General features: G+C 31.8%; 2 protein-coding genes across 2 annotated transcripts; both read right to left on the reverse strand.

Annotated features, from left to right (window-relative positions):
• Positions 3,745-7,445, reverse strand: LOC109327624 (cation/H(+) antiporter 15-like). Its single transcript, XM_019560799.1, has 3 exons — positions 7,305-7,445; positions 6,117-6,563; positions 3,745-4,974 (listed from the first exon to the last, which is right to left on the reverse strand). The coding sequence occupies exons 1-3, from the start codon at positions 7,443-7,445 to the stop codon at positions 3,745-3,747; spliced, it is 1,818 nt and encodes a 605-aa protein (XP_019416344.1).
• Positions 8,883-12,421, reverse strand: LOC109328032 (protein trichome birefringence-like 33). The gene is made up of 6 exons (XM_019561275.1): positions 12,201-12,421; positions 11,350-11,569; positions 10,999-11,170; positions 10,622-10,821; positions 9,995-10,153; positions 8,883-9,254 (listed from the first exon to the last, which is right to left on the reverse strand). The coding sequence occupies exons 1-6, from the start codon at positions 12,385-12,387 to the stop codon at positions 8,915-8,917; spliced, it is 1,278 nt and encodes a 425-aa protein (XP_019416820.1). The 5' UTR covers positions 12,388-12,421; the 3' UTR covers positions 8,883-8,914.

A 13,229-nucleotide genomic window follows, 5' to 3' on the forward strand; every position in this document is an offset into this window, starting at 1 on the left:
TATGACTATGTATATGTTTGATTAATTGATAAACAAATTAAATCAAACATGTGGGTAGAAGTGGAGAGTAATAAACATATCTATATGTGTTTCTCATAGGCTTTAAAGTTGTTACATAAGATGGTTATAAACTTATATTTATGTTCTGGCTCCTGAAATTGTTTTCAAAGAATGAGTTGTAGATGTGATGTTAGTTAGTAGTTACAAACAACATACAAAAATGGGGTTACAAAATTATTTATAATTGTTTTCCTCAATGAATGAGTTGGAGTTTTTGTTAGTTATTATGGTTAGGAAAGAAAGAAGCCACGTCTGTTCTAACTAGTTTTTTTTTTGCTAAGCAAATGTCAAATACTCATTTCTGATTTCTTGAGAGAAAAGTATTCATATTTAGTTATTAATGTTTCTTTAACAATTTAACTTGAAAATTTAAAATTATATAAAACATAATTGAATAAAACTAGAACGTCCACCATATCCACCATATTTTATAAACTAAAAAATAAAAAAAAACCTAAGTTATTTTTATATAATTAATATTGTTAGATGATATATGGATTGAGATAATATTATCCTATTTAGGATTTAGTTGGTTATATTTTATTTGAATTTATTTCTAACTTATGTTTATTTTGTTAATTATTATTTGGGTCATTACATTATCATTTGTAATAATTTTTGCCTATATAATAAATTATTTGGACTCACTTACACTGACTTTGATTAATCTTCTACATGATATCAAAGCAATTTCATCTTTCGTGACTTGCTCAGTTACTATTATGTTACCAAGAGGTGCAAAAAATTAGAAAATCTTATTAGTCATCTTCCTTTAAGGTGTCACATTCTCTTTAATATTTATCAATTTTTTCTTAACCTCAGAGTTCTATGTTACATTTTAAGTGCCAAATTATCATAAATTTACTATTAATTTTATGATACTTTGACTCTTTATTTAACCCAAATTGTTAGTTATATGCTCATAAATGATTAAAACATGCTATTTTGCCAATCGCAAATTCCACACTCAGTGGAAGTGGCAACCTACGCCAAGCGGCATCATGTGCCCAACATAATCAATTATGAAATACAATTAGTCATTACCTCAGATATGCTAAGCAGCTCATCCACGCCAAGCGAAATAAGGAGGTGTGCTTAGCGCATAGAGGTACGCCCAATGTATAGAGGTGCACTGAAAGGTCGAGTCTGACTATATGAAGTGATGCGCTCAGCGTAAGGCGGTGTGTTGAGTGCGGAACGCAGATTTCAAGCACTATAAAAAGGGTTTAACTTAAGTTTGTAATAGGGACTTCAAGCAATATACTTGTAATTCCATAAATTCTTAGTTTTTAGGCGAGTGCAACTCCATTGGAGGTGTAGAAGCAAGTTGTAAGTGATAAATGAGTTAATTCATGCTCATTGGAGTAGTAAATTTTCATCCATGAGTTGTATTTTCTCTTGGTTCTACTTGTATTTAGTTATTATGAGTATGATTAGCTAATTTCCTTGTTGTTGGGATTGAATGTAATATGAGCTTGATTTATGTGCATTGATTTAATTTTATACTAATTTGTTATGCTTTGATTCTTATGAGTTGTGTATGTATTTGATGCATACTTTAAGTTTGATCAACTTGTTTATAAATTGTGAATGAAAATATTGAAGAAATCATTGTAATTTCTGATTTTTATTCAAACCATCAATTTGATATAACTACTAGACATAGATTTTGTATCAACTTGTCAGTTCATGCATATTATTGTTTTGGTTGCTAAACATAGAACTAATTCAATAACTAAATAACATTATTAATATAGACTACTAACGTAGAGGTATATTTAATGGTTCATATATCTTAATTTTGTTAACTTAGTTGTTAGACATGGAGCTATTTTGATGAGCTACTAATATGGCCAAGACATTGGCGATTAGTATATTTAAGGTGTTGCATTTAACTGAACTCCATATGTATAGACTACTAGGCATGAAGATTTGACTTTATGAATCATAAATCTTAATCTTGTGGGTAAAGTTATTATACATAGAGTTTTATTGCATAAACTACTAAATTGACTAAGATATTAGCTTTTAGTACCGTTGAAGTCATTTGTGTAAAAAATCATTGCTAAATAAATTTGTGTTGTTGAATCTTGTGTGTGTTGATGGTGATTAGGAAGTTCGATCCCAACATTTTTACCCAATTATTTTAACCCTAAATTAGTGTTATTGAATCCACCAAGTCATTGTGGATTCGATAACTCCTTTACTTGTTTGCGACACTCAATTAGGTATTTCATAGACCAATTTGATGGCTAGCATACATGCAACAACACTATTCTAAATAAGCAAACAATAGCATGTTCAAATACAACAATTCACTTTCTTCTTTTATTTATATATGGTAATTTTCACAACGATAGTCATTTCAATTGTGTTTTTTCTCTCATTGACAAATTATGTTAATACAAACCTCTTTCTCATTGATGACCATTCCGAAGGTGATTATGTCATTATGTTCTTTTCCCATCAACATTCATTTTGGTGTGGTTTTTCTCTTATTGACAAGACAAGTTAGGTGTTATTTATTTTTCCATCGATAATCATTCGGGTGGTTATTACACCAATGGTTTCTTTTTCCATCGACGATCATTCTTGTGGTTCCTTGTCTCAATGGTGAATTTAATAGTAGTGACTTCTTTTGATATCAAAAATCATTCACATGTTGATTGTATCTATAGATTTTGTATTTCACAACACATTTCGGCGATTTATTTGGAAGCTCATATAATTATTTGATTATTTTCATTTTTAAATAAAATACGAGCAGATGAGTTGCTAATACATTCTATGATCCGTAATCGACTCTCAAGCCTAAAACTCAGGTTAAAAGGCATTGTTTTCCATTTTGACTAAAAAGATAGTTTTCTACATTTTAACCACAAACAACATAATAACGATTTTAAATCTTTTGAGAAATGTCAAAATCGAGTTCATCTCTTGTTCATATTCAACTCGCCACAATGAGCATAGTCATTGTTAACTCTATATGTTGGAATATAACGTTTTATTTCGAGTAGCAAGTGCGATTGTCAGCTTGTCTTTCGTTTTTATGCCTATTATGTATTACTACATGGGTTTTATAAGAAATTTAGGTTAACAAAATTGATTGTGTCTCCTAAGTTCGCAAAATAAAGTGTTTTTTATACCAAAAGACTCTTGTGAGGTTTTTTGGTTTCCCACTTTCACCTAAAGATGCAAGATATATTGATTAATCTCTTAGGTATAATTGGTTGCCTAAATGAAACTCCTCCTTATAGTGTTTAAGTGATTAAGCCTCTTTTCACTTGGATAATTAAGACACATTGGTTAGAGTTTCATGAAGTAAATATAAGCTTAATTGGGTTTAAGAAGTTATGAGGAACATTTTTAATTTTGAGTATTTCCACACCTAAAAGTCTACATTCCCATTTTTAACTCTATGTTTGCATTTTCATTTGAAGTATGTTTTATTATTTTTAGTTCTAAGTATAAAGTATATGAGTCAATAAAAACATGTCATATTAATTAAAAAAATAAATATTCGTAATTTTTTATTCAATATCATTAGTCCGAAACATGTTTTGGGACAACAGATTCTTGAATACTATAAGTAAGAACGAATTGTAAAGGCTGGAAATCTTAACCATAATTCCTTTGATCATTCTATAATTATGTACAAGACCAAGAGGTAGAAAGATGAAAATACTATTTAATAACATTCATACTTTTTTGAGAGACAGTAGCTGAAGCTATTCTACAAAGCTTAGGTACTACTGATTCACCAACCCCACCACATTGTGTCACTAAAACAGGAACCATTCCCATGCAAAATTCTGTTGATGATAACATATCCCCTAACATTCCCAATGTCTCAGCATTTTCTATAAAAATTGCCATTTCTTCATCATTCAATGTTCCAATATTATGCCTCTTTCCCACCATCACAAGGTCATAGTTCCCTTCCAAACTACGAATTGTGTCCATTATCTCTACTACATCCACTACCATAATCTCATACCAAGTAACATTTCCTCTAGCAAATTTCATGCTTTTGAATTCATCAATTAAACTCTCACACAACATTTCTTCTACTTCCTCCTCTTCCTCTTCTTCCTTAGTTTTATTGTTATTATTACTTGTCACTACAAATCTGAATAAAGTAACCATCACATTTTCTCTTTGGGTCATTCGAATACCCAATGCAAGAGCCTCTCTATCATCTTTTCCACCAATAAAGAAGATACCCACATGGAAAACCAAGTTAGAATTATCATTAGAACCAAGCCTTGAATTTCTATCCACTAGTATCCCAATTGTGCATAATGCACGAGCTTGAAACCTAGCATTGAGTTTTTGAATTGATCTTGCTACATATCCACCAAGGTCAATTTGATCATTTTCTTGAAAAGGGATGAGAATAAAAGGTACCATCTTGTCTTGTGCTAGGTTACAAACAGCTTCATGCATGTATTTGTACTGTGCTACATTAACATATGGTAGAATAGTGACTGGTCCACTACAATTGCTTGAGTAATTCTCAAATGCACGCATTATGTGATCAGTGTTTGGGTAATTGAGATTCATGTTTTTTTTGTTTTGTTTGTAATTTATAGAAAGTAGAATAGGTGCAGTTTGAGCCATGATTTCAACAAGTTGAATAACATAGGCACATATAGGACTTTCTAGGATTGGGTTACAAGCTTCTAGAAGTGCAATCATTCCACTTACATTTGATTCATGATGTAAACATGTGATAATTCGAATCTCTGTGTTTCTTGGAGTGGTTTGGATTGATCTTACTCGCATGTTACCAATGTCTGAAGCATGTTGAACTCTTGGTCGATGCATGTAAAGTAGTTTAATAAAGGGTGACATAATCACAGTCATCACCACCACACATATCACCAAATGAGTGTACGTTTGTTCATCCAACACCTGAAGTTAACAACATAAAATTAGTTTTTTTATTTGTTGAGATTTAAGTTTCTTTAACAAATGCCCTAATTAATGCATTATTTGAAGAATACTAAACAAAAAAATTAATTTTGGAAAATTAAGTCCAACATTTTTTCATATGTGAAAACATTGTTGTTGAAAACTTAAAGGTAATTTTTTTTATGTTTCTAAAACAATACTTTTTTTTTTATCTCTCTAGAATCAGAGAGCCGATTTTTCAATTGTAAATCGGGTCATGATAATTGACCGATTAAAAAAATTAGCGCCTATATTCAGCCAACCCCTAATTATAACTAAATTATTTATCAATAGATAACCATTATCATTATGTAATAATTAATTATCATTAGTAGAATATTAACAAGTTTAAGGTAGATACATTAAATGTTTTGTCTTAAAATGATGTTTTAACATATTGAGAAATGATGAACTTAGATTTTCAATACCAAGTTTCTTCTTTTATCTCTTGCACAATACTAATATTTGTTAATATAACTTATTCGACACTTGCACACTATAATATATGTATTTATGATGGGGGAAGAAGAAGAAGAAGAAAAGAAACTTGCCTTATGTTCCCTCATTTTAGAAAAAAATAAGAGTTCATTGATGCCCTTGATGTTCATGATTAAGCCAAGCACAAAGCCATGTTTAGTCTTGATGTTGTAGGATATGGAAACTACCACACATGCAAGCATCTTTGCCAAGTATCCAGCAAGTAAAATACACTGCAAAGTTATAATCTCACTCCAATTTTGAAGTATAGACAAGTTTGTGTTCATGCCAATATCTATGTAGAAGAAAGGTAGTATCAACCTTTGTATAATAAGTTCACTCTTGTCTATCAATGTTGTTCCCAATGCGGAACCACTTGGTATAATCAAACCAAAAAGAATAGGTCCAATGAAAATTGATATACCAATTATATCAGTAAGACAAGCCATAACTAAAACCCCAAGAAGAGTCAAAATAATGTAGATTTCTTTCACTTGTTTCCCAACCGGTGTTCTTTTAATCATCATTTTCATCAATGGTCTTATGATGAAAATGCAAAAGAACAAGAAGAACAACTGAATGTTGAAAAACATGATTGAACTTTTGATACTTCCTGCATTTATTACACGCCTTGCTACTACAATAAGCCATTGCAATATGTCATTGAGCATGGCTGAACACAAAGCAATTTGTCCAACTTCTGTGGCTATTAGGTTAAACTCCATTAGGGCATCAGAAATAACAGGAAAATAAGAGAATGACATTGAAACACCAATGAAGGTACGAACACCTGGGTTTTGTATATGAGGGTTGTGTTCATATGCAGAATAGAAACCTAAGAGTGTTGTTATAACAATAAAAGATGATAGGTAAGGTATTACTCCAAGTCTCCATGTGTTTTTTGATGCCCTTAAAGTTGTTACTATATCCATTTTCAGTGTAACAATGAAGATATAATATAAAGCACCAATTAAGGAAGATAATTGTAGAAACCCTGCTTGTCTTGGTGGAAATAGAACATTCCAGTATTTTGGGCTGCGACCGAGACCTGATGGCCCTAATAGAATACCAGCCTGCATATTTTCAAAATGCATCTAAATTTAGCTATATATGGAGTTTTGATAATAAAAAAAGCATTGTTATATGTATACTAAAAAACGGAGTCATAAAGTAGTATAATAGTTAGCGTGAAGAATTCAAGTCTTATTGACATAAATAAAAAAACATACTAATATTTATCGGTAAAAAAATGTATATCCAAAATGACATTTTTTGCTATATATGTTTTCACATTTGTTGACACCTGTGATGTTTGGAACCTATTTATATCTACAATTTCCTATTTATGTCCTTATGCTTTTCACAATGGGAAAGGAGATCATCTGTCACCATTCTTATCTTCATTTGTGTTCCGTCTAATTATAAATGTTATTTAATTAAAAATAAAAATCATAAAAATATATGTTAACATAATATTATTATATTATTTGATGGAATTTAAACAAAGCGACATAATATTTTGGGACAAATATCTCTTTTTGGATGCATTCTGAGTTTCATATCAATGGGTTTTTGTATTTTTTTTGAAGAACAACAAAAGAAGAGTGGTTCTAATAAAAGGAAAAGTAAGAGAAACAATAACAAAAACAAAAGAAGGTATATGATATATAAAAATGAAATCGACTATATTAAAGACTTGGTTGATTGAAACTTACAATGACATGACACATAAATTTGGGTGTTCTTATGGGCCTGAGAAGAAAGTAAAGCACCCGAGATAATATGCTATGAATGAACATTTGGCACAACGTTACAGGAAGCACATAATCAAGTGGATTATCACCATAAAACATGCCATGAGAACCAACAGATTTATCATCTTCAACACAAACTTGTAACACACCAAAGGAATCATGATAAATAGTAATGGTTCCATTACCAGGTTCATATGCCATTCTCAAACCTAAAATATTCCACACCTGTGTTTGTGTTTGTGTTTGTGTTTTTTGTGCATATAGAAACACAAACACAGAGGGAGAGAAAACGAAAAAAGGTGAGTGAAAAGTAGTGATGAAATGATCAATGTTTCATGAAGAAAATATGTTAGGAAAGTGGTTAGGGTTTTTATATAAGCTTGAGATTTGTAGGGTTACATTTAAGGACACTATGCTACAATAGTCACGTTTGATATTTTTAGTTATAGCTTGAGCTGTAGTTATATTATTACAACGGAGAACACTAAACTATTATAGTAACACATGCTATACCATAATGTAGGAACGTAAAAGACACCTATTATTTATTAATTTGTAAAACATGTTTCTTTGAGTTAATCTATTTCTTCTAGAGAGCTAATTTGGTATCTAATTTCTTTAAGTGGGTTTTGAAATTTTTCTAAAATTAGTTTCACTAAAATTGATCTAATGGCGTAACAATCAACTGTCAAACCATGTTAAATTTGACATGTTTTCGGAGTATAGTATATGAATTTGATCTTATTAAAGTATTCTATATCGATTACTAACAATTAATACCAAAATTATTAAAAAAAATAGTAACTTATGTTTGTAACTGAGTAGTTTCATGATCATCAAAGTGAAGAATAATTATTAGTCCTCTCAAAATTAGACTCCACAACCTATATAATTATCATAGAAAAATGTCTACAAAATTGCTTAAGTTTTTTTTAGATAAGTGTATGGTGTGTAGAAGAACACCAAAATTCCATTGCAAAAGAGAAATATACAGAGTTGGGAGAATTAAGCCAACATCCCAAATTACATTATTTGAATCTATAGTTTGGTAAACCAAAATTCTTCCTAAAAAACTACTCTAATGAAGTTCGGGAATTAAGTTCTACCAAGAATTAAGTTCGAGAAGCTATCTCAAAGAAAGCTACTTTATTAACACATGAGTTTCTGTCTCCATATTTTACATGTCCCAAAATGAATTGCACTACTAAATCTGAATCACATTCTAATTGAAGTTTTTTCTGACCTCTTTTATGAGTTGTCTCAATCACGATTATTGCTAAGGAAAACTCTTGGTAAAAGGAGTCATGGATGTCATAGTAATCAACAAAACAACTTAGGGTTGCTCGACTTTTAATTTGTTTTTGAAAATTCCACCACCTCGAGATAGACCTAGGGTTTCCTCTAAATGAAAAGTGGATGCTTTGATAATGCTAGTAGATGTACTCTTACCAAACTAATGCATATTGCATACATAGACTAAAATGACATGTAAATGTATATAAATACTAAAAGGTGCCTTAACAAAAATGCATATATTTAGTTAGCATTCACATAAATTTGTGAGACATAAAGTATGAACACTTGAGTTCAAAGTCCAACAGCAACACAATTTTCTAGTTGCCATACATAGACCCTATGAGAAGAAGGACCCCTACAATTTTGAGACACTTTTAGGGATAAAATAACTTAGCAAAGAGAAGCTCATTCCAAGTATCTTGAAGTCCAGGTAAACACCAATGTATACAATCAGCATAGCTAGCAGGGTTAGCTAATTGTTCTGTACTCAATGGATTCCATTGCTTCTTGTATATTGAAGTATGTGCATCTTTTCTATAGCTAGAAAGTTGAGTAATGTTGAGAAATGTAATTGGAACTTTGGATTTTCTGAACACTTGTTCAATCACTTGCATTATGCTTTTCTCAGAATCTGAACCCCAATATGTAGGATCATCAATTGGTGTTGTTTCATTGTAGCAATTTCCTCCTTCTTTACCACCCCACTCTTTGCTCCTACCAATATTTTGGTTAGTATATATGGTTTGTTTAATGTGTCACAAATCATTTAAATATTAACTAGGTAGTTAAGGTAGGAGAAAATAGTAAGTAAGAGTCAAAGTTAATGTAATACATTCAATAATATAGTAGAGTAGTTATGAAATCTGATTCCTGCTACTATAGTTTGAGTACTAATGAGACTGGTTTTTTATTAGGGTCTATTTCCAAGTTGAGTTTCGGAGGGGAATGAAGGAAAAGGAAAAGTTCTGAGTCATGAAATATACTTATGAAATAACTTTAAAGCCTTTATTTTCCCTCTCTTCCCCTCCAAAACATAACTCGCAAGCGGACGCTTAAAGTCTACAGAAAGAGTTGGCCTGGATACATGATAAAATATAGTGCTTGGGTTACTAAAATTAGCCTAGCCCCCATTTGGTATGTTTTTAAGCCTGGTCTGAGAGGACCTGAACTAAATGAGCCATAAACTATGACAGGTCGAGTTTGACCGGATAGCTCGTGTTGTCACCTCTTATGTTTCTATTGTGATTTTTTATGACTAGGGGTTATGCCCAAGAAACAAAGCAGGGATACTACAACATCAAGCAGAGTATGACCTCTCTGTTTTAACTTTTAATCACCATAATTTTCAGCATAATACTGATTAGACTAGTGCAGGATAATTTTATATTTTACTCTTAACAAATAGCATTGTTCTAAATTATAACATTAGTGTATATTATGTAAATGGTACTCACTTTGTATGAGAAGGTGACATGCTAGTGAAGAAGACTCTTGTCTTGTTTGTGTTCATATTCAGCCTTACCCATCTAACCATACTTTTCATAGCCATTCTATAAGCATCCTCTGTTGGCATCTCAACAATCACTTTTTCTTTATCATCAAAAGATCCATGCCTGGAAATTTAAGTAGAAATTAATCATTGAAATGATCACATTCACCAAAGAAATGAGACAAGGCTAAGTTATTCAAATTGTGGACCACATCATACAGTGATGCGGCCACAACATTGCGGTTGCAATGACCACCACAACTACATCAGACCGCAATTACGTTGTTACACCAAATCACTATGATGCGGCCGCGTTGGGCCACAATGCAACTGCATCAGACTGCATTTGGGTCGCATTGGGCCACAACGTAACCGCATCAGACTGCATTTGGGCCACATCAGGCTACAACACAACCACATCAGCCACATCAGACCACATTGATTTCAAAAATAATGTTTTACTCAAAAAATAATTCACACCGCAATGCCTACAATCCGTATCACAATGTCTGCAATGATTGACTACAATCGCAATTTAAAACATTGGTGGCTAAGTAAATATCAATGAGTTGAATAGAGTGGAGGAACATACAAGACTTTCATTTTGGAGCCAGTTATCCACCAAAGATAGGTATTGAAAACCACAATGTCAGCACCTTTCCAATAATGGCCGTGCTTATTGATTGAACCTTTTCTCACAATCCTATCAGTTACCCTATGGATGACAGCATTATCGGAGTTTGATTCAAGAAGAAAAGGTGCCCAATAGTACTCAATTGTAGCATTGTATTCCTAAGTAAATGTAGCAACATGAACAAACAGAAAATAGCTAGGCATAGTTAAATCAAGACAGCGGCAATAACAGTTAATCGATTAACTGTATAGTTAAATGATTAACTGGGTAAGTGTTAATCGATTAAGTAGTTGTGAAATGTGCATAAGCTAAGAGTAGCAAAAGATGCTTAGTACCTTGGCTGTGAAGACAGTGAGTGAATCAAAGGTTTCTTCTGATTTGGAATCTTCAGGAATTAACTTATGGAGAAGACATACCAAAGAGACATACTGACCCCGGTTAAGGGAGTCTCCGACAAACATCAATCTCTTCCCGCGAAGCGTTTCCAGCATCAAACTGGCATTGAATCTGCAGCATTGGTCATAAATTATTTGGTTGAATCTATCATTATTTCATCTTAAACTGACAATTGTCGATTTATTATATCAACGCACGAGTAAGGATCCTCTCCAGTACGACCAGTCCAAACCACGGACAACTCGAAAGAGAAAAAGCAATGAAACAAAAGGAAAGTGAACACTTCTTACTTGGGAAGATCACAACCACGAGGCTGCCACCGCCAATGCCGGTAATCCTCATCCGGCCTCCCATGATGTTCACAAGTTAACTGTGGTTGTATGTACGGACACTCCGATTCCTCGTATAGCGGTCGAGCCAACTCATCCTTAACCCACCTTCCTTTAAACACATCACACCCTTCCTTTGTATCCTCTAATGCAAATGCTACCTTATGCACATTGCTATTCTCTGATCACAATTGTCATTACCCCACAAAACAGAACAACAACAAATTCAGCAAAGGTAACAAACTATCTTGTTGAACCAGACTTCACACTTGAATAAACTCAAGTGAAGAGTCACAAGTGAGACACCATGTCTTGAACCAAAACCTCAAGGCTTAGTTTCATGGGTCTTTTCTTCTTATAAACTTTTTCACTCCTTCCCGCATATCCAATGTGGGACTTCACAACTTGAATAAATCCAACAAATCTAAAGAAAAAATTTCATTTACAATAACCAAGATTAGTAGGCTAAATTCATAGAACTATAAACCATACCATAATGTTTTATAACATTCTATTTTTGTAATTCAGGTTGGATCCAATAATAAATTATTCAAATCAAAATATAATTGCTTAAGAACTTTTCAAAATCACTAAAACCTATTCAAAAAGACTTAGAAATGTGTAAATCCAATTATTTATCAAAAGGGTCAATTAGTACAAATTTTTATCTAAATCCAAAACCTTCATTAAAATTAAAAATGCATGGCAAAATAAAATTACATACACTAAAACAATAACTTATAGAAAGACTAGTATTATAGTAGATTGATAAATAATTAACTTTTATGTAAAGAAATGGTAAAAAAAAACACCTTGACTAGAAAACTGAGTCAAGTTATGGAATGTGGAAAAGGGTGTGAATTGAGAAAAGATGAAGAAGTGGTGAACATAGAGAATTGCAGTGAAGAGAATGAAAACCAAGAGGGTGGTGAAGAGATAGGAAGAAAAGAGAGGTTTGGTTCTGAAGAGAGAATGTGGAGACAGGTTCATTATTTGCATGGACCCCAACCTTAGCTATGAAGTTTTTGGTTTATATTACTTTTTTCATGTAGCAGACTATTATGTTATGATTTATGAGAACAGCTAGCATAGCATTTATTGTTAATTAAATTTTTGGTAAGATTCACAAACATCATATAAATTTACCATATTTGTTATTAAGTCTAATATTTATGCTTTGATAATGTAAAAATTTGTATATAATTGAGTGTATCATCTATTATTTAGTTGTGTTGTTTTTATTTAAAAATTAATAATAATTAAAAATGAATGGTGGATGATATAGTGAAAATGTAAAATCTTTTACTTTATACATCCTTTTATATGTTGTTATTTGTATAAAAATGCATCTAAGAGTTGACTAACAAAAAAAAAAGAATCTTTTTGAGAAAAGAAAATGGGGTGTCACAGTTTCCACCTCTTGTATTATTTCTCTCTTTCTAAAAATAGTTAACAAGATATATAAGTTTCCACCTTTTGATTATGAGATGTTGGACTTCTTTTAATATGAGTTAACATGGGTCGAGTTATAATTTCAGAAATATTAAATCAAATCGATTCTTTTATTTTATTTGGGCTCCCCACATTTATTCATTTTATGTGTGAACTAGCAAGTTACACGTGCATCAGTACATGGCAATTCTTTGCTGTAAGATTAATAACACATATTACCTATATATTTATATGGTTAAGAAACATATGTCATTCGTGTATTCGTATTGTAAAGAACACACATGTTATCTGTACATTCGCATTACTAAGAAAACACATGTTACTCATGCATTCACATAGTTAAAACACACGTATTACTCATACATTTACATTATTAAGAATACACATTT

The sequence above is a fragment of the Lupinus angustifolius genome, chromosome LG15, assembly GCF_001865875.1.
Source record: "Lupinus angustifolius cultivar Tanjil chromosome LG15, LupAngTanjil_v1.0, whole genome shotgun sequence".
NCBI lineage: Eukaryota > Viridiplantae > Streptophyta > Magnoliopsida > Fabales > Fabaceae > Lupinus > Lupinus angustifolius.